Below are 24,583 nucleotides of genomic sequence, written 5' to 3' on the forward strand. Positions count from 1 at the left end.
TAAAAAAAATAAAATGTAATGATATTTAAATAAATTTGTTTTTTATTAATTTTTATTAAAAAAAAAGTAATTATAGAATAGTAAATATAATAAATATAATGTGTATTACTTTTGTGAAATGAAAGCTGGACATGTTTAAATAAAATAAAAAATGTAATTACATATATATATATATATATATATATATATATATATATATATATATATATATATATATATATCTATATATATATATAATATATATATTTATTTTTTAAATAGTCATCATTTTCAGAATGCAAATAATTATTACAATATTTTTTGTGAAAAGTGACATGGACATGTTTAAATATGTTTAATTTTTTTTTTTTATTATTATTTAAAAAGGAAGCTTGATTTTCATTATGCTAAATAGAATTTGTAAAATGTGATCCTGTTGTGTAAACTAAATAAGTCAACTGAACTGTATTTAAAATAAAAAGTCAATATGTAATGCTATTTTTTGTTATATTTGAATTTTTCATTTTTATAAAATAGGCTTCATTTTCAGTATGCATAATATAATTTATAATATGAGATGTTTCCTGGACATATTTAAAATAAAATAATCCATCAACGGCATCATCATTGACCAAACAAGTCGATTTGAATTATTTTCACAGCAATTGTAATGCACAAGTTTTCTCTTCCTAGGCTCCAGTCCCGTGCAGTAGATGAACTTGATGTCTGAAACTACACAGCCATAACCAAATCTCCCACCCTTCTGCCTCAAATCAGCGGCACAAACTTTACGTTCTCCTTATTTTTATTTTTATTACCAAAACCACTACTGCAGGCTTATGGAACAGCCAATCAAATCGCTGTTTACTTCACATTGTTTACAATACTATCAGCGGATGTCTCTCCAGCGCAGTCGTCTTCCCCTCAGCCAGCTACTGACGGGACATCTGATAGTTCTCATGCTCCTGATTATAGAATGACTAGAGTGGTGCTACATCATTGGACTTCAACAATAAGGTGTAACTTGGCTATCAGGTCACTCATCTACAATGGATAACTGCTGTGATTCCTTTTTAAAAAATGATCAACTTGCCGAGCATGTGCATTAAATCAGGTACTGATGTAGTTTACTTTTTTATGCAAATGGAAGACGATTTCACCAGTCCAGTTATTGTCTCTGAATGAGTGGTGCTTTGATACAACATACAGTATATAACAGCAGGGGATTGATTTCTCTTGGAGCTGATGACCATTGCTATGGCATTACGTTTTGTTTCGGTCATGTCATATTTACTACAAGTCTGACCTTTGTAAATGGTATTTGCATATTTGACTGGGTGCTATTTTTTTAAGTTGTCAAAGGTTTTCGGAAAGAAAAAAAAAACTTTTTTAACAGTCTAGACTAACACCATTTGGGCCTTGTGGTATGCATTTAGACAAAAAGTGATTTCATGGTATTTGATTAAATAAATAATATTTAACATTTTCTTAGAGCATTAAAATATCACGTGAGGTACAGTATATGTAACAGTTATTCAAAAAAAAAAATACGGGTTTAATCCAAAACTTATTTGATTGCATTTGTCTGGAAAACCTTGTGCGTGTTATGTGAACCTTTTTTGTACAACTCAAAAAAAAGAAAGAAAGAAAGAAAAAAAAAAAACATTCCTGCGAACTTGTGGCTTTTGATGCATTTCTCAATCTGATTGACTTCTTTAATTAGATTTTCTTAAGTTTTGAATCATAACTGAATTATTCTTTGTTGGTTTTGCTTTTTTATTTATTTACTTGTCTTTACCTTTTGTATTTATTGACCGTTCCGTGATGCTTCTCTTTTCTGAGACATGCATATTTCGTCAGTCTTTCTGTTGTGCTGATGTGGTGAGGCTTACGGGGGAACGTCTGATTCAAAATGGTGCTGATCCCCCTCCCTCCCCGGTCTCTCTCTGTCTGTATAAATCATCTGTAGCTTTGAAAACATAAATTTAATCTCACGAGTTGGTGCTTAGAACAGAGTCAGTACACTTTTATGAACTGAATGTCTTTGTACTGTATATTTAACACATGAAATTTGTTTGCTCTACATGAGGTACAGGATATTGTGACACGTGTATGATTCCAGTCATCCTAGCTGTTATGATAATTATGACCTTTCTGATTTGTGACATTATTGATGAATTGAGTTTTCAAATCTGCGTTCCATTGATACCTCTGAAGAGTTTGTTTTCAGGTTTGTTTGTTTATTTGTTTTACTGTATTAAAAAAGAAAAAAAGAAAAGGAAAACATTAAGGAACTGAGCCAGACTTGTCTAAAACATTTTGTGGTTTTGTGTGTTATACCTGATATAATTCTAACTATAAAAATAAAACATTCTGATAAATTCACATGTGTTTACGTGCAAGTTATTTCTGGATTGTGTGTGTGTGTGGAAGTGTATTAGAGGAAGGTTACAGATTCACAGTCTCCTTCTGTCTGCGAGTGGAAGCGGAGGCCTGCAGAGGTCATGGGACAGGAGTAATGTTTCGCTGACACCTCAGCGCTCTCTGCGGACTTTACTGCGGAAATCCTGGCTCCAAAAACAGGAAGACAGGTTTTCCTCTTTTATGACTGTCAGGATATATCTCATTTTTCACCATCCCTCCACACTTAATTTGTATATTTCACCAGCACCCTTTTTATCTCCCTGCTGTGAATAAATAAATAAACAACTGTAAATTTACTAAGTCATCCTGTTTTCACCCCTGTTAACTCAATATCTTATCCAGTTCACTCTGTCAAAGTCGTTCTCAGCTGGTAGGTCGTGATCTGAAAATGGTTTTCTGTTCTGATAAAATCACAGAGCTGCAAACAAAATTATGCTAAATGAATATATAATGAATATATAATATAATAGCTAAAGCCTCCAATATCTCACTCTACATCCCGTCTGCTGAAATCTCCAAAAAACATTCCCACAGCCCCCTGTGTCCTGACAGCTCTGACACATCCTGAGAGATATTAAACAGGCATGGACTCCCCCTGCTGTAGCTGCAGCTGAACTAAAGGGAACATCACACAAAGAGCCAAAGTTAATGACTCAGGCATACCTTTAAGACTTTACTAACTCTTATACACAGTATTTCATATACTTTTGTAACTCAGGAGAGTTACAAAAGTACATTTCAAATTTCACAGTTTTTTGATATGCCTCTTAATCATGATATATATATTCCTTAGGACATCTGATTCCTTCTATTGTGCTTGAGATGTCTGAGTTTAGACCACAGTCTGGTTCTTTTAGGCTGTGATGAAAATACAGAGGTTGTGATGTAAGAACCAAGGTTATGCAACGGGCATTGAAAAATGATTTAGTCACAATACCAATTACTGCATTAAAAGGATGTAGAAATTTGTTCTTTAGGTTTACTCTTACAGTAAAACTATAAAATGTCAGTTTTGTACAAAAGGTGTCACTGGGGCGGAACCTTTTCAAAAGGCACACCTTTGTACCTAAAGAGTCAATATTAGTAGGCTACCTAAAGTGTACATACACTCTTAAAAATAAAGGTACTTCACGATGCCATAGAAGAACCTTTTTGTCTAAATGGTTCCATCAAGGACCTTTAACGTCTGAAGAACCTTTCTGTTTCACAAAGGGTTCTTTGTGGTTCTTCAGATTACAAAAAGCTGAGAAAGAGATGGTTCTTTAAACAACTTTTGACTGAATGGTTCTTTGTGGAACCAAAAATGGTTCTTCTATGGCATCGCTTGAAGAACGTTTTGAAGCACCTTTATTTTTGAGAGTGTATTAGTACCTAAAAGGTACAAAAGTGTACCTTTTGAAAAGGTACCGCCCCAGTGACAGCTTTTGTACCTTTTTTTCTGAATGTGCTTGCAATGGTCTTAAATGCACAAAATAAAAATGTTATTGCATCAGAAGAAACATACTGTCCCAACATGCTGGTGTTTATTGGAGTATGTTTAACAAGAAAATACTATTTCAGTCTTTCTACTTTAATTCAATGTTACTTGCCGTTTCTTTGTAAGAAATGAAATTGACACTATTTCTGAACGAAAATTGCTTCAAGGTAAATCCTACACCAAATTTGTTCAGTGTAATGTGCAAAACACTCTTATGCGGAGTGTGTAGCTCCAAAGGGAGTCGAGGTCATCCATCTTATTGGGCAAAAAAATCTCCTGGATAAGACTACGCCCCCACTACCCAAAACCCCACAAACCTAAATGCCCCAGCTAATGCAGTGGGAGGCCAGAAAGAGAGGTGGGAGTGGAGAGATATTACCGAGTTACCAAGGCAGGACATCTTGGTCAAAGGAAGGAAAGAACGGAGCAGGAAAGGAGGAAGAGAAAGGGCTGAAACAGAGGAGTGCAGTTTCACACAGAGCCAGTGGACATGAAAAGTACATAAATAAGACGTTCAAATATTATAGACTGAAATAATCATCTCAGCCAGTGTGAAGGATTCATTGGGGATAGGAAATTATATAACAAGTAAAGGAAATTTCTCTGCTGGAGGAAAGGTGGTGTTTGAGGGAACGGACGTCCAACTTTATTACTCTAATGTAAGTCTAGAAGATTTTAGACTTTGGATTGTGTTTGGACTTATGTAAACAGCACTGTTTCATGATGTAAATGTCTTTCAAAGTTTTACTTTAATCGTGCTGTCCCTAAAAAATGATGTCAGTAATATTTGATTTTTGTGTCGATTTTTAAAATCATATTAGAATGATTTCTGAAGGATCATGTGACACTGAAGACTGGAGAAATCATGCTGAAAATTCAACTTTGCTATCACAGGAATTAATTACATTTTAAAATATTATAAAATAGAAAACGGTTATTTAAAATTGTAATAATATTTCACAATTTTAGATTCAGATTCAACATCTTCAATGTGAACTCAAATATATACTACTCAGTGTGTATTATTGATCAAAGGGACTAAACTACATAAATCAGAGGATAATTAATATTTTCCTGGCATTCGCTTGCTTAAATTATTATTGTGAATCTGTTACAAGCTGTCGAGAGCTATTTATGATTGTTTCTTTAGGATGTTGCTCTTTTGGGGTTCCGCTGTTTTATAGTATTTGTGGTCTGGTCAGCGATCAGCGTTTCCTGATGAGCTGTTCCAAAGTTATTGTTTAGTATTTTTTTTGGTCATCCTGGAGATCGGGGTGGGGTCAGCGACTTCATTTCCTGATCTTCAGTGTTAGTTATCACCGTTTGCTTTCTTTACATTTTACCAGACCTTTTTAGAGGAATACAGTCCAAACTTTTTAGTTTCCACCAACAGTTGCTTTTCTTTTAAAAGAATATTATTTTTTAATGTAAGTTAAGCTCAGTCAACAGCATTTGTGGCACAACGCTGATGAGCACAATTATTTTTCACTTGGGTTACAGTGAGGGACTTACAATTTATAAGTGAATTGGGCTAAATTCGTAAACGCTGAACAGTTATACAGTTCAAATAATACACTAGTTTTAAGTGTTTTTACTAAATTAAGCTTCACTTTTAAATCCTTCAGAAATGTGCCCCAAAAGTGTCTCAATCTTTTGCTTTTTTTCTAAGAACTTATTTGATGGTAATCAACATAATTTCACAAACAGCTACTGTACAGCTACTTTTGAACCTGGAATATTCCTTTAATAGTCAGTTTATTGTTGATAGCATGACTTAAAAAGTTATTTATTTCTGTATTTTGGTCAATTACAGTAGCCAATTCTTTATTTATTTATTTATTTATTTGCCAGCCAAAAACTAGACTTTCATAACTGAAAGCTTGATGAACGGCAAGATGAGTATTTCCCGTAATGGTACCTTGGAGAAACCCGTGTCCCTGCAGTCAGCCACGGACCGAGGGGAGCCCGAAACACCTCACCCGCGCCTCCACCACACCGGCTCCATCTCCTCCAGTACTCCGGCAAACGTGTCCAGCTCATGTGTGGTGGTTCCTCCTCCGTACTCGATAGCAGGCAGTGAGCTGAACGAGTCTCCCATAGAGCTGAGGGGCTCTCTGGACTGTTGGGCTTGTTCTGTTCTGGTCACAGCACAGAATCTGATCATCGCCGCGCTCAATGTGGGTCTGGCTGCATTGATCTTCGGCCTCATCCTCTTGCCTTCGCTCGTCATGGTCGTGTTCGGCTTCCTCTGCCATTCAACGGTAAGTTACGTAACAAATAAGTAAGACAACGTTAATGTTAGGTTAATATCAGTCCAAAATGACCAAATTTACTTGACCGATTGCCATTCTAATTTTTGTAAATTAAAAGTGAGGGGGAAAAAAGATTTGAGGTTTGGTTCAAAAGTTTGTGGTCGGTAGCTTGTTTAATGATTTTGAAAGAAGTGCTGGCCTATTTATTTGATAAAAATACTAGAACAACGGTAATATTGTGAAATATTATTACAATTTAAAAGAACTGTTGTCTATTTCTAATATATTTTAAAATGTGATTTATTCCTGTGATTGTAAAGCTGAATTTTCAGCAGTCTTCAGTGTCACGTGATCCTTTAAAAACCATTCTAATATGCTAATTTGCTGCTTAATATTTTTGTGGAAACGTGATACATTTTCCAGGATTTTTCAGGATTGAATACATGTCTTTACTGTCTCTTTTGGTCAATTTAATGAGTGCTTATTTTTTTGAAAATCTTACTGACCCCAAATTTGAAACCTAGTGTATATTTATGATACATTTGTTACTATCCACCCCAAATGTCATCTCTCTCCCTCCAAAAGAAATGAAAACAGCTCAGATTGCTCTAGTGTCATTGCACTGATGACTAAACTTCCTAGAGTTTAGTCAAACTAAGACAAAACACCTGGGTGAGGTGTGATCCTCTCTTTATCATTTCACTGAGACAGTGATAAGTTAATCATCTCTAAATGAGCTGCCTCAGTCAACTCCCACTTCTTCACCATATGTGGATGTTTTTATTAATTTTCTGGTCAGTGTAATCATGCTCTTATCTGATCTGACAATATACAGTATATCAGGCACAATTTTACAGTACTTTCAGTCCCCTCCCTCTCTTGTGAAATCTTCCTAACTAACCCCTTTTCTTGCACTCCTCCCTGTCTGTTCCAAAGGTTCAGCACCACGGTACTTCAGTCTACTGTTCAGATCTCTTGGATGATGGAGGCTGTGTGGCGTTACTGGTGGTGGGGTTCCTGCTGCTGGCTCCGCTCCTGGTTCTGGCTCTGGCCGCTTACTGCAGGATGGCACGCCACCTCCAGCTGGGCCTGTGCTTCATCCCCTACAGCCGTGCTGTCTACAAGAACCTGCCTGCATCACGTCATCGAGGCCTGTGGGGCTGCTGTGGCCAGCAGGGGGCAGGAGAGAGCGAGGGAAAGGGTAGCGTGTGGGTTTGAGCAGAAGAAAACCTTACAAAAAAGAGTTCCAGTATGTCAATACAAGCAGTGCCATGTTCTCAGCAGTTTTGTTAAACTGATTTTTTTTTTTACAAATTGTGCATTTAATTCAGTGTCATACTCTTTTAAGCCGTGCTTTTGCAATGATGTTTTTCCGTCCTTTTTAACTGGATCAACCTATAGACCTTAGTCAGACCTTAGTAACACCATATTTCATTTTTGACAGGAATGAAAACAAGGCTGTGAGGGATAGAAGTGCAGTGCGTTCAGTGGATTTTACTGTTGTTTAACAACATAAAGATTTTTCAGCTGAAAAAACATCTTTTTCGGTAGACAAACATTTTTAAAGTTGTGAGTCATGAAAATTACATGATCTATCTTTATATAGTCTGTGGCATTGTAAAGATGGTAAGGCTTATGATGCACGGGGTAACTTTTTGAGCAATGTTGCTGGGCAATGTTGCTTGCCACTGAGAATGGGTAACAAATTTTTATCTGGATACTTTAGATCTGTCGTGGGCCCTGTGTCTCACCTGGTTGCTTGTTAACAGCAACATTGCTCAAAGAGTTGCCCTGTGTATCATCAGTCTAAATCTATCCCTCACAGCCTTGTGTTCATGTGTTAAATTGAATATGGCATCTAACCTAAAGTCTGTAAGATGGTGAAAAAGGGTGGAACTATTTTTAAAAATGAAATAGATATTTTAATGTTGTTCCTTTGTAACATGTTTTTAGTACAGTATTTTTGTGATTTTTTTTTGTACATTTAACAGGAAAAATAATTATGAAGTCTTTGTAAAAAAAAAGTTCTTATTGCTGTGCAAACACCTCTTACAATTTATAAAATTAATAAAACATTCTCACCAAAAATGTATGAAATATCATCAACAGTGAGTAGTTTGATTTCTCAGACATCAGTGATATCTGTCAGACACTAGGCTACAGGCAAAAAATATATATATATATATTCTTATAGATCTTTAAACCTTTATTTAATTTTTATAGACCCAATAAAACATATTTTCAAGTAGCCAGACAAGATGAAATATGAAATATACTGCCATCCATTTAAAATGATGAGACCATTTATTTGTCTTTTTCAAGATTATATATTTAAATATAAGATTTCAATAAAGACACTTTTTTATTATTGTGGTATGAATAAAAAAGTAAGATATGACTACACATAACTATAGAAAAAATAATAATAAAAGAGCCTTGAGAAAAGTGCTTCAGATAGCTTTGAGCTGCAAATGATATCTTCACATTCATTTGAAATGGATGGATATGCTTTTAGTCTAAATGTTGAATAGGCTATATGTTCACACTTACACCAAATATATTATGATCACATGCCTTATGACAGATAACATTTTAGAGCAGTATTTTTGACCTCTCCTTTAAACAGTAAGAGGGAGTGATTTCTTTTGAAAGCTAGTTGCGCTTTTTGACCCCTGTTTTGCTGTAACCGGTTCATCAAACCCGAATTTTCAGTAGCCTAAAGATTCAAGTTAGACATTCCTGTAAAAAACGCATCATGAGGTTTATTTCCGTTAGATCGCTAATCATGGGCCATTGGTTTTTGGACCTCGACGATTGCTGCTTACGGCCATAATTTGTTTTCAATGATATACTTGTTGTATAGATAGCCTACTATAGCCTAGATTACGTATAGAACTATTGAATGTTGTTTGCTTTGGTGTTGCCACCCGAAAAATAATTTTCTAGTTCCGCCCCTGAAATGTACTCAGCCACTTCTGAGGTCAGGAGCTTTTGTTGTGGCTTGCAGGATTAGTTATTTAAAGCCTCAGTCTGTGGAAATTTCCCATGGCGTTCCGCGCACGCTCACTCAAAGCTGTAATACGCAACCGAGGTAACGGAACAGAGGGGCAGACAGAGTCAGTACAGCATCAGTGTCCGCCGGGAATGACCTGATCACTGCCATAAGACGATCTCTGTAGGGACCAGCACGAGCACACTCTCATGGAGCCAGAGTTTCAGACGCAGCAGATCAATCAGATCACTGGATAGGACACGCGGCGCCACTTCGTTTCTCTACAGGTTTGACACAAGTTGGTGAATAAAATGTTTTAAATGGGCGTGTTTGTCGCAGGCAAAGATTATGTGTTATAGTTTGGGCAAAACAACTTCTTAATATATATGCATCATGCATAAATGTTTAGTGAGCTTGACATAATAGCTATACTCACTCTTTTATGCCCACTATAATATTGCTAACGTGCACATTTTTATTATATTTCCTGCTACCTGAACTGTAAATTATGAAGCAGACCTACTCTCAATTTAAAGAGTTTATTATTTAGACTTACATTTTTGTAACTTGTTGGCTATAAACAATGTTTTTTTTCTCAGATTGCTGATGCTGGGCTCATGTTTGTCTGGATTTGCACTCATATGATCTGTGATGTGTCTGTGTGCTGCGCGCGCCAAGTCGTTCTTTTCTGATTTTCTTAAATGAAGGATTAACCTCCCCTCGGTTGAGTTTTATGTAAGATACTTTCATAGAATGACAAAGCTTCTTTCTTACAACTATTGGCTAGGTTCGGTGCTTAATCAAGGGATCAGTGAGCACTGGAGTGAAAGGGGTCTTGGCAAAGTTTGTTGATGTAAATGACCCCAAAATATTATCATGTCCTTGCGAAGTATTTGTATTTTGGTTTATAAAGGCCACCCATCAATAATTTGAGAAAAATAGCAAGTTTGATATTACAACACAAAGTTACTAAATTCAAAGAAAAATATGTTTTTATATTGCAACTATACTAAAGCATGTTATTTTGACAATTCTAAACTATAGCAAATTTAAATAAATAAATTTTTAAAAAGACATATTTATTTATTCATTCATTCATTCATTTAAATTAATTTATTCAAATTGTCCACAGCCTGCATTTCTGTTAACCCCTGGCTATAATATATATATATATATATATATATATATATATATATATATATATATATATATATACACACACACAATTTTTACTCTTAGCCAGATTTTGATGTTGTGCAATCAAACATTTTAAGAATGTGCCATTTCAAATTATTACTTTAAAATCTGAACAATTTTCCAATTGTATTCCTTATTTGTTTGCTTATAACAGTGTCTGCTAAATAAATAAATAAATGTAAATATAAATAGAATATTGTAAACTTCTCAATAGTATAAAGAATGTTGATTTGTTCATTCATTAATTTTAATTTAATATTTTTTTTATTAATTTACATTTTCTTATCTTTGAAAAATATTATATCTAAAAATAAATATATCTCTGGTTGTTAAATTTAGCAAAACCAGAAATACATTTGCAGAACACTTTATTTTACTAACGTTATTTCTTTGTTAATACATTTGTCATATATAGAACATTTTAAGGATTTAAACATGACAAAATAAATCATTGTTCCATTCTGCTAAATACATGGGTGGTGCTGCTCGTTATTTACTTAACAGAAGTGTTCAGTTATAGAGCGGTTCCTGTAAGTAAGATTCATAAACACTGACTTTGTGACTGATTATGGAGTCAGAGCTGATTGTTCTCGGTCGGTTGTCCCAGCCCTCCGAAGTGGGTCAGGGAACACAGCTATGCGTCCAGCTCAAGCGATACAGCAGCGACTGAGGATTAATCCTCTCAGGATCAATGAGCTCTTTGTTTCTTTGAGCCATTATTAGCAATCTCCCGCTTTCACCTTTCAGCTAACGTTCCGGTCGGAGAAGTGAGATAAGCTTGAAAAATAACACACACACACACACACACACACACACACACACACACACACACACACAAACACGATGGCACTGAAAGTCCACGTTCATCAGTCAGTAGATCTTACACTTTATGTTCTCTCTCCAGTCCTCTAGATTGGGTAAACCATGGGTAAGAAAGTCTTGCAGTGTTTTCCTTGGTACAAACGCTGTAAAGACCTGGGTAAAAGCAGGCTGTGCCCTCCTCCACCTGGTAAGTCACCTTGTTTACCAAATTTTGTCCTGATATGTTGCTAATTAAGTTATAAATCAAACTGTCTTTCAGTACCTGACATTAAACATTAATTTCCTCTCTCTCTTTACATTCACAGTGCCATCTGTTGAGGTGCAACCTGGCTTCTCTCCGACAGTCTCCTGGGGTTACGACGGAGAGGAAAGCGCCACACGTCCCGTCTATTTTTCCCATAAAGCACGAGTAGTTTATCGCCACCAGATGGAAGGCAATATTATTGACGCCACCTGCTGACCTCTGGGCTTCTTTCCCAGAATCTCTTGCCTTGTACCTGCTGTAGACGTCCAGAGTAGAGGAGCGTTGTAGGAGCCTACTAGACTTTTCCCTCATGTGTAATTAAACTAAATATTTTGTATTTAGTAAAGATGTCAGTGTTTCCTCTGGTTCCTCCACCCTCTTGCCAGACCATTCACCTGTCTTGTTCTTATTGTGTTGAAATATAATATAATGTTTCAAGGGAGACAGAGTGTGCAGGCCACATGGAATGGAAAAACAGGAACTGAGCTGGATTTTTTTAAATACAAATGCAATGTATATGTGTTTTGTCGTGCAAATCTGATCCTGGATGTATGATTGCCTGTTGTTTTTCAGATGATAAACCATGGTTGGTTTTTCAGAGGTTTATGAATGCATTTCAGGCAAAAGAAAACATTTTGTACTAATCACTGGAATTATAATATAAAATGTATATATACATTTAGTAATTATTGTGATTATAATTTGTTTCTTATTCTCTGATTCTATCAAAGCAGTTTGATTAGTGAATACAATTTAGTTTAAATATATAAACATATTTTTATTTTTAATCTTTGTCTCATTTAAATGTGATGAAATGTGCGTAATTGTCATACAAAACAATTCCCTCTTTGTACTAAAAGGTTTTATTTTCTTTGTGCAAAATATAAATTCTTATTTATTTTGGCTTGGGAGTAAAATATGATCTGGACATGTTATTGACAGACTTCCCCACTATTTAATTTTCAGTTTGAGGTTGTTTTGATACGTAAATAGATATGCAAAGGACTTGCCATAACATAACACTAATTAAGACAAAATAAAAAAAGGCAGCTATACATTTTGGTGTATCCATCAATAATGTGTTAGGTAAAAAATCAAGCTTGATAACATAAGAAAATCTTACCAAACAAAATAATGTTTTATATTGTACTAATGAAATTATTAAATTATATTATCTGGAACATGTTTACTTTGTATAACATATTGTTTTTCTACCCACTATAAGAGTAATATTGTGATGTATAAGGATGTTTAAAATATTAAGTTTAAAATATGACCCAGACATAATCTTTACAGTTTAATTTTGGAGTCTGAGGATGTTGAATCATCATAAAATACTCATCATAGGCTAATTAATAATAATAATAAAAAAATTAAAAAATAAAATAAAGTTTATTTTTTAATCAATTGTTTGTCTGTAATATTGCACCATATTATTGAAAATGAAAATGCAATAGGAAGTTAACACTATTCACTGCTGGTCTCATCCTTTATAATGTAATTTGCAATGTATGGACTCTAACTACAGATGCTGTGGATGTTTTGCCACTTTAACACTCTAAGATGTTCCAACTTGTCTGGCTGAGTAGAATAACTGTCATCCTGCATTGTGTAATTTAATTTCAATGTGTAAACACAAACACATTACCCAGACTTCAGATAAGAGTGGGCCATTGTCATCAGGGAGGACGCAGAGAGGACAGACAGGATACAAATTCCTTGGTTACCAGACACAGGACAAGAATTAGCTTCATTGTGCCTTTGCAAGTCATTATCCGCTTTAAGTAGGCCTAAGTGACGTTGATGGATGTCTGTAAAGCATCTAATGTCATGATGATATATCGGCCTATAAGAGCTTATGTTTCTTATGATTGGATATTTATATGATGCATTTATAAAGCTGACATGTTACAGAGGTATTTTTTTAGAGAACTGCAGTAATTGCTTCTCTTTGAGCAGAGTCTCTGTAAAAATGTCAGCCACTAGATGACACTAAACCCATGATTTTAGTTTCAAACAGTCCCGGGACCATATTCAAAAACATTTGTACGCCAAGCAGCATGAGAATGAATCATCTTTTCCTATTTTCTAGTTACAGCATGAAATAAAAATGAATGAATATTAGAAGACATGTTGAAAAAATTCAGTGTAGTAGATCAATCCGTGTCAATAAAACCCCTTGTGAATAGTCATAACTTTAATCTCGTCATTTTGACTTTATTCTAAAAATATCACAGCACTAAAACGCTGCATTATTTACTAAATTACTTAATGCAAACACATTCTTGGCACAGCGGCCCAAAATGTAAAAAAACAGAAAGAAAAAAAAACTACTCACTCATTTTAGTTGTAATCAATTTAATTTAATTTAATTAATCCACAATGTCCTTGGTGTTTAATTTAAGGCTTTGTGTATTCTCAATGGAAAGAATGACTACTTTCGATAGTCTATTGATAAAAGAGAATTAAAACAAAAGAAAGAGAAATAAAACGGTGCAGGTGTCGCTGAAGCTAGATGTGATACACTTGTGATGCAGTTTTTTTTTTAACTAGCTAGCTACCAACCTCATTTTTATCTTTTTATTATTAATTATTACTTATTATTTTATTTGCCTGTGGCCATGTAGTATTTATTAATTTTCTGGATTAGCTTTTTTTTTTTACATTTTCAGGTTTCATTATAATTTTGACTTTTTTTTTTTTTTTTTTTTTTTTTTTGGTTAAGCTTTGGTGATTTTAGTACATAAATCAATTTTTTTCAGTTAGTTTTGTTTAATTTTTTAGTATTTTAAAGTATAAAGTTAGTATTTAAACATAATATATATTATTCAATTTATTTTTTATCTATCAATCAATGTAAGAATTATTTAATATTATTATCATTTCATTTCAGCTTTATTTCAGTTGCAGAAATGATTTAGAAGAATTATTTAAAAAATAGTTTTAGTTAACAGTCACATCAATGATGAAGTGGTAGTAAGCTATTCTGTACATAGAAAGAAAGATAGCAGGAGGAAAAGAAAGAAAGAAGTGTTATTGTTACCACATTATCAGTTTAGTATGCGCTCATGGTTTAATTCGTTGTTAATTGTGTATTCTAGATCAAAACCAGCTTCCAGTGGAAGGAAAAAGCCCATCCCAATAAAACAACACAGACTAAAGTTCAATGCAATAATGTGTTATATAAATCCTGTATTAGAAGACATCATCATAAATTACAAATATATTTTGAGACATCTGTGTGTGTGTGTGTGTGTGTGTGTGTGTGTGTTAACTTGTAGGAAAAATATCTTCACTTCACAACAACAAAATACAGTTCTGAGTTGAGAAGTTTGAAACACACTATAGCTAAGCAAAGCACCGGAAATTGTGTGTGTAACTTCCTGAGCATTATATTACAATGCCAAAAAAACACCTCTTAATATCTAGACTAGTTTTGGCTGTTGACTAATCACTGTCCATTTCTTTCCTCTAGTGTCTTTGCTCTGATGGCTGATCGTGCTAACATGGATCTGAGTGATCAGATCAGCATGGCTGGTTGTTGATATGGGTCAGCATCCTGTGCTGTGGGGCTTTGTACAGGGCAGTGAAACTACCAGGAATGAGAACACCACGACCTTCCTCATCCACCTGACCCATCAGGATATAGTTTTGACCTAATGAAGAGACAATAAATCAGTAACTGGCTGATATGTGAGAAATTAATGCAGAATAGTGAACAAGGAATCTGACACAGGTTTGTAATTATGTGCATATGTAGCCAAATACCTCTGCGCAAAAATGGACATTTCTTGCAGGGCAAAAAAAGTTTGACAGACATGGTTTCTCCAGCTTGGGTGATGGTAAGACTACCAGCCTTATATGCCTTAATCAAGGACACTGTGGCCTGCATACTTCGACTAGCTCCAGTAGTCAATGCTGTCAGCTTACCGGTGATAACTGAGAATAAGAGAGAGAGAGACATTGAAACAAACTGAAATAAAGAATCACTCTTATAGTTCACCCCTTTAAAATGAAATTATAGCCTATTGTTATTCTGTATTAAATTATATAACATTATGTTATATTATATTATATTATATAGATGAAAATGAATTGAAAGAAAGTGAGAAAATAATAGCTAAAGTGTCCTTTCAGACATACATTCAGAAATCTGGTGTCAGTAAGCAAACAAGAAAATACTAGCCTATTCCAATCTTTCTTCCCAGAAATGTATTATTTAATTAAATGTGTACTTGTTGTTTCTTTGTAATTAACTATAAAATTTACTAGCAGTTTTTGAGTAAAAAGTGCTTCTACACCAGATTGTCAGTGTAGGTAGGTAATGACTTACCAAATTCACTAGCACAGAAACTAGTCTTGATGGTTCCGACTCGTTTACATGCCTTTGCGCACAGTGGATTCGTGTCTGTGGCTGAAAAAGACATTCAAGAATGTCTAACAAGTTATCATCCACCATAACCAGCATCATTTGTTACTCTTATATCTCTTCCTCACCTGGTCTGGATTCATCTGGTTCTGGTTTACTGACTGGACGTCTCACAGGTTTAAAGGGTCTAGCGGGTGTGGGTCGTGGCATTGGCTGTTCAGTAGTGGTGGTCGCAGTTATAGTTGTTGCTTCTGCTGTGAAGACCACAGGTTTCACCGGTTCGCCCGGGGTGAGACGGGGTTTTGTGGCTGTGGATGCCACTCTAGGTCCTGACGCAACATCACCACCAGTAGTCGGAGTACGAAGGCCATGTGGGATGCTAGTGTATGACGCCATGAATCCGTCTGAAGTCACGCTAAGGTCAGATACAAACTGCACCAACAGCACATTGCTATTGGTAATAATGTTCCTGCAAATGGCACACAAAAAACATGGATGAATGCAACTGAAAAACATTTTAGGTTTAGTTTCAAACATATGGTATTAATAATAAAATGGCAGTCAAAGAGATGAATGTGACCACTGACTGAGGCGCAGTGTCTCCGCAGAATTTTCCGATGCGTCTTGAATCGTCTTTGTCTCCTCCGTTAAAGAACGTCACATAGTCGAAGCGGCAGTATGTGTCAGACTCCAAATCAAACTTATCAAACTTCACCTCAATCACCTAAAACACGAAACTCTGAAATCTCAAATTTAATCAGTTTTTTTTCTTCTTAAAAAAAAGGTGGAGGGGTGCACAAAGTTCAAAATCAAAACATAAATATGCATATTCTGGGAAACAGTTGTTACATAAAATAATATAATATATTGGAAAATATCCCAGATTCAAGCAAAGAAAAGCCATTTTTCCTGACAATGACTAGATAAATGACAGAAACATTTACAAAATCAACAAGAAAGTGCATTCAAAATTCCATAAAGAACAAATCTGACCGGTTTTAGAAGTTGGCTTTTAAAATTAAGGTAATAATATGATTTAGCTAAACATAGCCTACATCATAGGATAAACCTTCAATTTCAGCTCAATACTGCATAATTAAACACTGGATTTTTGTGTATTACTGAATTTTAATAGCAAAATGTTCTTAGTACATAACTAAGTTATATAAATTCGATTTTTTTTATATATAGAATTTAGTGTAAATATATAAGTTTAATGTTGTCACCCAAATTAAGCTGTTAATTTGTTCAAAAACTTTTGTTTTTGTGCCAGAAAAATGCACAAGTGATTTAAATGATGTGATGTACATCATCGTATAGTTATATTAAAAAGATATGGTCTCTTTTAAGTAGCTTTAAGTTAGTGTTGCTAACTACTTTTTTATTCTGGGAAACAGTTGTAACATAATATAATATATTGGAAAATATCCCAGATTCAAGCAAAGAAAGCCATGTTTCCCGACAGGCTTGTTTCTTATCATTTAATTAACAGGCTGCAAAAAATGTCTGGCGTGCCACCAACTATTCAGTGTTGAAAGATCAGAACTGTAGTGTTATGTTTTTTCCTGACCATTTCCGGCTCCACTGTTATAAGCCAGGAACAGCTGATGCCCGCTGGATAATTTTTATCCGGCCAATTGGGAGTTTTGATTGTGCCCTGAGACTTTGTGAGCTTCCCGCCACAAAACTGGTGCTCTGAAAGAAAGAAAAAAAATCATTTCAAAGAAAAGAAAGACAATCGAGGCTACAAATATTCACTTTATAATATGCATAATAAGCTCAAGAGAAGTCAAAACAAGAAGTTTCCAGAATCAAGTATTTTCTCTGTTCACACTGAAAATGAAATGCTGAAAGAACCAGAGTCAATCACAATACGTTTGATGTTTAATAGTTGGTATGTTTGATTTCACCATCTACATGTGGCTTTCCTCCACTGAAGTGGGCCAGGAACCCTCTTCCTCCTGTTCCTGAATCTGATACCATCTCTACCATCATGGTGTTGGATGTGGAAATGAGAGTTCCGGGCCGGAACGTTCCACAGAAACGCCCGAGCTTCTGTACCATGTTAGAGTGTCCGTTATACACATCCACATAGTCATAGCGGCAGAGAGGATCAGCCTCCAGGTCAAAAACCCTAAAGGACAGCATGACCACATTGCCCTCTGGAACCTAGCAGAAAGAGACAGAGATACTTAAAGGCTTTTATTTCTGGGATACGACATCCGGAGCGTGTGGAGTGTGAACTCACTGTGATGTACCAGGTACATTGGCTGTTGGGTTTGTAGAACGATGGGAATCCTTCACTGCCCACAAAGCCTGAGTCTCCAACCAGATTACCGCCACAGTTAAACACAGGCCTGGGAGAGTGAGGAAGGATTTCTGGTGACTAAGAGGAAATACTGAATGTGTTTATATTGCACAATAAACACAGCTTTTGAGAGGTGAGTCAAAAGACCAAGACGTAGTTTACAGGAGACATAATTTCACAAGTACAAACAGATGCACAGAACAACAACTCCAAAAATGAATTATGGGAGGCATCCGGGCTGAGAATACTGTTAATAATTAATATTTTCCAACCAAAAACTATTAAAGATACATTAATATGTAATTATTCACTGCATAAATATGTCAATGTTTCCAGCTTTCATTTCTATGTCATGTGAAGCATTTCAGTCAGACAAAATACAGTTAACTTAGATAAATCACAGAAACATTTAAAAAAAATCTATAAGAAAGTGCTTTCAAAATTCTATAAAGAACAAATATGATCGGTTTTAAAAGTTGGGAGGCTTTAAAAATTACCGTAATAATATAATTTAGCTAGACATAGCCTACGTCATATTGCTATACTTATAGGACAGACGTTCAGTTTCAACTCAACACTGCATAATTAAACTAAAGCAAAAAAAAGCCCCAAGAAGCCTTGGTTTACAGTGAATTTATAACAGCTAAGGGACGTAGTGCGCTTCGCATCGTGCCTAAAACCCCCTTAGCTGTTATAAATTCACTGTAAACCACGGCTTCACGGGGCTTATTGCTTTTAAAAAAAGGTTATTCCATATAAGTAGTAAGGTTTCACAGAATAAAACAGAGCAAATAAAGTGTAATGATATAAATAAAAACAGTATTCTTCCACCAAACACTGTAGTTCCAGGGGACCCGTTTACACTAGTGCGTTTTCGTTTTAAAACGCATAACTTTTGCTACGGTTATGCCTATCGTTTACACTACTCGGGCGTTTTCGACCCTCGAAAAACGCAGACTTTTGAAAATGCTGCAGACCCTGTTTTAGTTTGTAATGTTGTACCCATAGATGTATAGGTAGATTCCTCATTCAATCGCTCCAAGCACGTAGACTCGTCCGTGATCTAAATAATAGGGAATCTAACTATTCATATCTATGGCTGTACCTGCATGAATGGTCACGTGACATGCGTTTTAGGTTGTGTAGTGTAGATGGAGATCTAAAACGCCGTTTTAAAACGAAAATCCACTAGTGTAAACGGGGCCTCAGAAACAGTTGTGGGTCCAACAATGTGGTTGCCGGGCAACACACAGAAGTAACAAATGTTTGTATTGTAATTTACAACAGCTTTGAACGTGGCTCAACCAATCAGAATCAAGGACCGGAACTATCCATTTTATAAACCAGATTTTTGTGTATTACTGCATTTTAATAGCAAAATATTAATTAGTACATTTTATATTACTAAGTTATCTAAATTATTTATATATTTTTTATAATTTAGTGTAAATATACAAGTTTAAAGTTGTCACCCAAATTAAGATTTTAATTTGTTAAAAACTTTTGTTTTTGTGCCAGAAAAATGCACAAGTGATTTAAATGATGTGATGTACATCATCGTATAGTTATATTAAAAAGATTTGGTCTCTTTTAAGTAGCTTTAAGTTAGTGTTGCAAAAGAGCAGTTGGACTGTAGGATTGTTCTACTTTAAATAATGAGTCTGGCAGGCTACATTTTCAAAGCTGTTTCACAGAGGCAGACACTTTTATTTAGTGTTTATAACTTCACAGGAAGTGTTTCTGAGATCACTGAGAACTCAAAATTCCTTTTGAATGTCCTGCAATGTTTTATTTTGCTAATATCGCTGAAGTCTACAGCAACATATAAACTTAAACATATAAACTTAATTGTAAAATAAAACAGAGCTGTGTTGTGGTGTAATTGTGCAGGGCCAGAAAAGTTGCAGTCACTCCCACAGACCCGTCTGAGACAGATTCTCTGCACTCAGCAGTAGGGATGTTTATTGCATGGTATAATTTCAGTGACCTTTTCAAATATTTACTGTGTTAATAAAAATGAACAAGTAAATAAAACTGATTTGCCATACATAGAAAATTAGAGCTACTTACAAATGTCACAACCAATTAGAAATAAGTTATGCGTGAACATATTTCAGTTTTATAAATAAAAAACACATTTAAAGGGACAGTACACCTAAAATCTTAAACTAAGGGTTTTTTTTTTTTACTTTTTTGTCTACTTTGGGTACTTTCGATTGTATGGAGCACAAACACTCTACAAAAATTCTCCAACAAAGACAAAGTCATATGAACAGAAATTTCATTTTTGAGCTATTTCTGCAACCACAACAGCCTAAATAGCATAAAACATTTTCCAGAACTTCTGCCCAAAAGGATGCTGGCCAGATTGCTCAGTCTAGTCATGATTTAACAAATGATTCATCTGTTTTCTTCAGTTTAAGCTATGACACAGGGTAAAGCGATCTGATCCACCCTGAAAACACACTAACACCAAGGTACTGCCAGCCTTCTTCAGTCTATAATCAATATTCCTGAGAATACATACAGTTCACACTCTCCAAAAATGATAAAAATGACACTTAATACCATAAATAAACACTTAAAAAGATGTAAAAGTGCAAGCTAGTAAGTTTAAACAGCTGCTGCAGTAAAAACTCTTGAGGGTTTGTAAAAAAGGTTATTTAAAGAGCTGTTTTGACTTGCATGCTTAGCTTATCCTCATCCACAGCCCTACCGCACACACCTGGTGTAGCTGTTGTTTTGACACAAGACCCCTCCAAAACTCAGAGACAGAAGAAACCCCAAACTCCACACAGCAGTCAGACGCTCCATATTCCTCAGCATTGAGATCCACATACAGATGCAGCCGCAGGACACATGACACGGAGAGGAGGTGGAGGTTTGGAGGGCGGGATGCTGAGGAAAGAGTAGAGGGAGTGGGAAAGTGACGCTATGGGGGGGGACTAGCAAAGAGAGGCTTTAATTGGAGCCAGATGTTCACCTTGGATTGAACAACAGCCTCATTGACTTAGGCCAAAGGGAAAAATGCTGCATCAACAAAAGCAGGAAAGGGAAAGAAACAAATGCAACGCAAACTCTGTGTGCAGGAGCCATTGAAAATGAAAGCCATTCTACTTGATTAGGTTTTCCAGAGAATCTCTCTCCATGCTGCTCAGGTTTTCAGGTTTTAGGTGTGATCTGCAGGCTGCTCCATCTGCTATCAGGAAGCGCCTGAGGAAGCGCTGTATATTTTATTATCTCAACTAGTAAAATGCTAATAACAGCAACTAGAGAGTCACAGTTGAAATGTTACTTGTCAGCTGTAAGTGTTATTATTGGGAGCATCTGATATTCTCATTCTAGAGAACAAATGAAATGACACAAATATAGAATAGAAGTCTGTTGCCGCCTCAAATTATATAAAAAAGAAAGGTAATTGCAACCTTGTATCTCGCAGTTGCAAGTTACTCATAATCGTGACCTAATTTTTTTTATTTTATTTATTTGTTTTTATTTACTCAAAGGCAGCAACTAGCTTATAGGAAATAAAAATGAATTATGCACAATAAGACCAGCAATGTGCATTAAGAAAATAAAAAGGGGAAATGTTTGAACTTATTAAAACTTAAAGAATGTATTATTCATACACAATTCTAATATTTATTACTATTTGAAGCTTTTATTTTTATATTTTCAGTTAAAATATAAATAAAATTTATATTTATATTATAATTATTGATTAATTAAAAAAAAAAATAAACAAAAAATAATTCTCAATTAGGTTTTTCATCTAATATATATATATATATATATTATAGATATATATATATATATATATATATATATATATATATATATATATTTTTAATTTAAATTAAATTTCATATTTATTTTAATGAATTAAAATCATTTTTAATCGTTTTCATCTTTTATTTAACAATAACAACACTGATTTCATGTTCTTTGAGTCATGAAAGATGAGCTGAATAATTTTCTGTTGTAAATCAATAAATGCTGTTCATAGAGCTTGACTTGTATTGAACCCAGAACATTCCTTTAAGATTAAAAGGCACTTCTGGTTGTAAATGGGATAAGCAACCTCAGTCTTGTGAACACATTCATGCTCTCTATCTGTGTCTGGTCAGGGTAAAGGGAATGAATCAAGTTGTTTGAAGAATTTACCTTTTATGGTGTTCTGTTGTAGCTCTGGCCTTTCAATCGACATTCACATAAAACCTTCAGAAATATAAATCTCATAACAGATCACAGCAGATCAGCAGTTCTCAAAGGAAGAGGACATCTAGTCACCATAGTTTAATCAATGAACAAAGGAAAAGATCGACAGGAAACCTAAGCATCATTAGCAAAGTACAAAGCCAAATTTACACAGTAATGAAAACACATTTAAACTGTATCATGTGAATCCATTGTAGATGCTTCCAACTGTGTGTTGTGCTTGGCATCTGGTTGTGTTTGTACTCTCTGGGATGTGATTGGAGCTGTGATGACAGGCAACAGCACAAGAATGTGGTGATGTGGGGTTTGCTGGGGGTGGAGGGAGCGTGAACCCTGGCTGACGGGTGAAGGGGGAGGGAGGAGAGGAGTGGTGTTTAGCCAACAATGGCTTGATGACCTGGAGGAAGGTCAAGGGTTCGAGTATCACTGCAAAAACAATCCATCAAAATGTATTCTTGGCAAAGGGATGTAAAGATAAAAAACGGATAGGACAGAATTAGAGGCCCAATGAGAAATGGCCCACCAAGTCTCTAATTCTGTCCTATGGTGGGGGATGTATCATTTATACACAGAGGTCTTGAAGTGGAAAAACATACAGGAATTTACAGAGATTTTTTTACAGAGAAAGTTTTTGGGGGGAGGTTTCGCAATTCAGATATTTCATCATTACATTTAGCAGTAGAACATGAATTTATGAACATTTATGAACATTAAGTATGAAAAATGTAGGAGTAATGAATTTATTATGGCCTGACATATTAAACAAGACTACAACAAGACTTGCCACAAGGATGCGCTGTTTCTATGTGTATTTAGCTTTGATTTGAAATAAAACAGCGCATCCTTGTGGCGAGGAGGATACAGAAGAACATATGCAGCATACGGTGATATGGAGAGACACAGAGGAGACTGTTGACAAAGAAATTATTGAATAAAGTCTTTTTTTTTTCTTCGCTTACAAAAAGTGTTCCCGTCACTTCATATAACCCAGATTGCACGTCTGATGGCAGATGGAGTATTCTGACGACGACTTTCATACCTTTTATGGCCCTTGACACTGTTATTTACTTGGCAGTCTACCGGACAGTCACAGGCCTTCCGATTTTCATCCAAAATATCTTGAATTGTGTTCCGAATAAAAAAATAAAATTCACGAAAAATAAACGACATGAGGAGGGTGGTATAATCACAAAATTTTAACTTAGAAATGGAGTATCCCTTTAATGTCATTCCAAACCTGTATGCCTTCTTTGAAATACAAAAGGAGATATTTTGAAGAATGTTCATGCTACTCTTTTTCATATAAAAAAACTGTACCATAACAGTTTTTCACTGTAGTAACAGGAAATTCACTCTTAATCAAAATTCTGATTTTTTTTTACACTGTACAATTGCTTTGTCTGCAGAACATATAGAATTTTAGCAATTATTCACTGAAAATTTTACCAAAGCTTTTAAATTTCATTAGCTCTTCAGAAATGTCAAAATTATCTCTTTAACTGTTCAGATACCAAATTCAGGTACTGTTGGTGTTTAGTGTTATTGGTGTCAAATATGGCACAATGTATTGATTTTTAAGGTGCCTTTTGGAGCTTGACAGCTTCTGGTCACCATTCACTGTCACTGTGGGGAAAAGAGCAGCATGCACATTCTTCAAAGTATCTCCTTTTATGCTCAGTGGAAGAAAGAAAACAGGTCTGGAATGACATGAGGGTGAGAAAAAAAATGTAAAAATCTAAAAGAGTTTAAAGTCTGCTGATATGAATGAAAAGTGAACTGCCATGCAGAACTGACATTACTCATTACGCAAACAGGTTGTTGGGATGAATCATGCCACTACAGTCATTTCCTCTCTCATTATGGTTTGAATAAGACACACTCTATCCCACAATGTCAACAACATACAGTTCCTTGCTTCTTTTTTCCTCTATCTCAGTTTTTTCAAAGAGCTCTATGTAAATATTCACAGAGATTAACTAGAAGTGTTTACAGAAACCTGACAGTTTTGCTACTCTGGACAGTTTGAGATATGGAGACGAGAGTCATGAGACGGTCTGAACTACATTCTTGAGCTGAGGGAAACAACAGATTTGAGTTTAGGAAAGCTGACAGAGAAAGTGGAATGCTCCCTTTCTCTTTAAGTCGCCTTACTCAGACACAAATACACACATTCATATCAACAACCTGGGTTGTGAAAATAGTTTGCATTATGAAAATGAAAAAGGAGTCAAAATCTTGGAAATATTTTGGGTGAAGATAATTCAAGCAATGTGAAAACAGATGTGAATGTTGCTAGATATG

General features: G+C 35.2%; 3 protein-coding genes across 15 annotated transcripts in view; 2 read left to right on the forward strand and 1 right to left on the reverse strand.

Annotated features, from left to right (window-relative positions):
• The window catches only part of LOC109073321 (lysine-specific demethylase 6B-like), a 39,302-nt gene extending 36,938 nt beyond the window's left edge, over positions 1-2,364 (forward strand). For all 11 annotated transcript variants that reach the window (XM_042764994.1, XM_042764990.1, XM_042764995.1 and 8 more), the window contains one exon: positions 673-2,364. In XM_042764994.1, coding sequence (XP_042620928.1) covers positions 673-696 — 24 coding nt within the window. In that variant the 3' untranslated portion in view covers positions 697-2,364. The remainder of the gene's footprint in view (positions 1-672) is intronic.
• Positions 2,365-4,214: 1,850 nt separating this feature from the next.
• LOC109073323 (transmembrane protein 88-like) lies at positions 4,215-12,442 on the forward strand. 3 transcript variants are annotated; one of them, XM_042765003.1, is made up of 5 exons: positions 4,215-4,539; positions 5,732-6,141; positions 7,069-9,426; positions 11,226-11,330; positions 11,449-12,442. In XM_042765003.1, the coding sequence occupies exons 2-3, from the start codon at positions 5,764-5,766 to the stop codon at positions 7,348-7,350; spliced, it is 660 nt and encodes a 219-aa protein (XP_042620937.1). In that variant the 5' UTR covers positions 4,215-4,539; positions 5,732-5,763; the 3' UTR covers positions 7,351-9,426; positions 11,226-11,330; positions 11,449-12,442. The 3 variants fall into 3 exon arrangements, with proteins under 3 accessions (XP_042620937.1, XP_042620935.1, XP_018945006.1); XM_042765001.1 differs by having other exon boundaries at positions 7,069-9,422; XM_019089461.2 differs by having other exon boundaries at positions 7,069-9,411.
• Positions 12,443-14,549: 2,107 nt separating this feature from the next.
• On the reverse strand, positions 14,550-20,945 carry LOC109073324 (procollagen C-endopeptidase enhancer 2-like). Its single transcript, XM_019089462.2, has 9 exons — positions 20,790-20,945; positions 18,005-18,113; positions 17,667-17,925; positions 17,327-17,451; positions 16,344-16,480; positions 15,885-16,225; positions 15,721-15,801; positions 15,156-15,326; positions 14,550-15,043 (listed from the first exon to the last, which is right to left on the reverse strand). Exons 1-9 carry the CDS (start codon positions 20,900-20,902, stop codon positions 14,913-14,915), a joined length of 1,467 nt encoding a protein of 488 aa, XP_018945007.1. The 5' UTR covers positions 20,903-20,945; the 3' UTR covers positions 14,550-14,912.
• Between the last annotated feature and the right edge of the window lie 3,638 nt (positions 20,946-24,583).

The sequence above is a fragment of the Cyprinus carpio genome, chromosome A10 (genome assembly GCF_018340385.1).
Source record: "Cyprinus carpio isolate SPL01 chromosome A10, ASM1834038v1, whole genome shotgun sequence".
NCBI classification, from domain to species: Eukaryota; Metazoa; Chordata; class Actinopteri; order Cypriniformes; family Cyprinidae; genus Cyprinus; species Cyprinus carpio.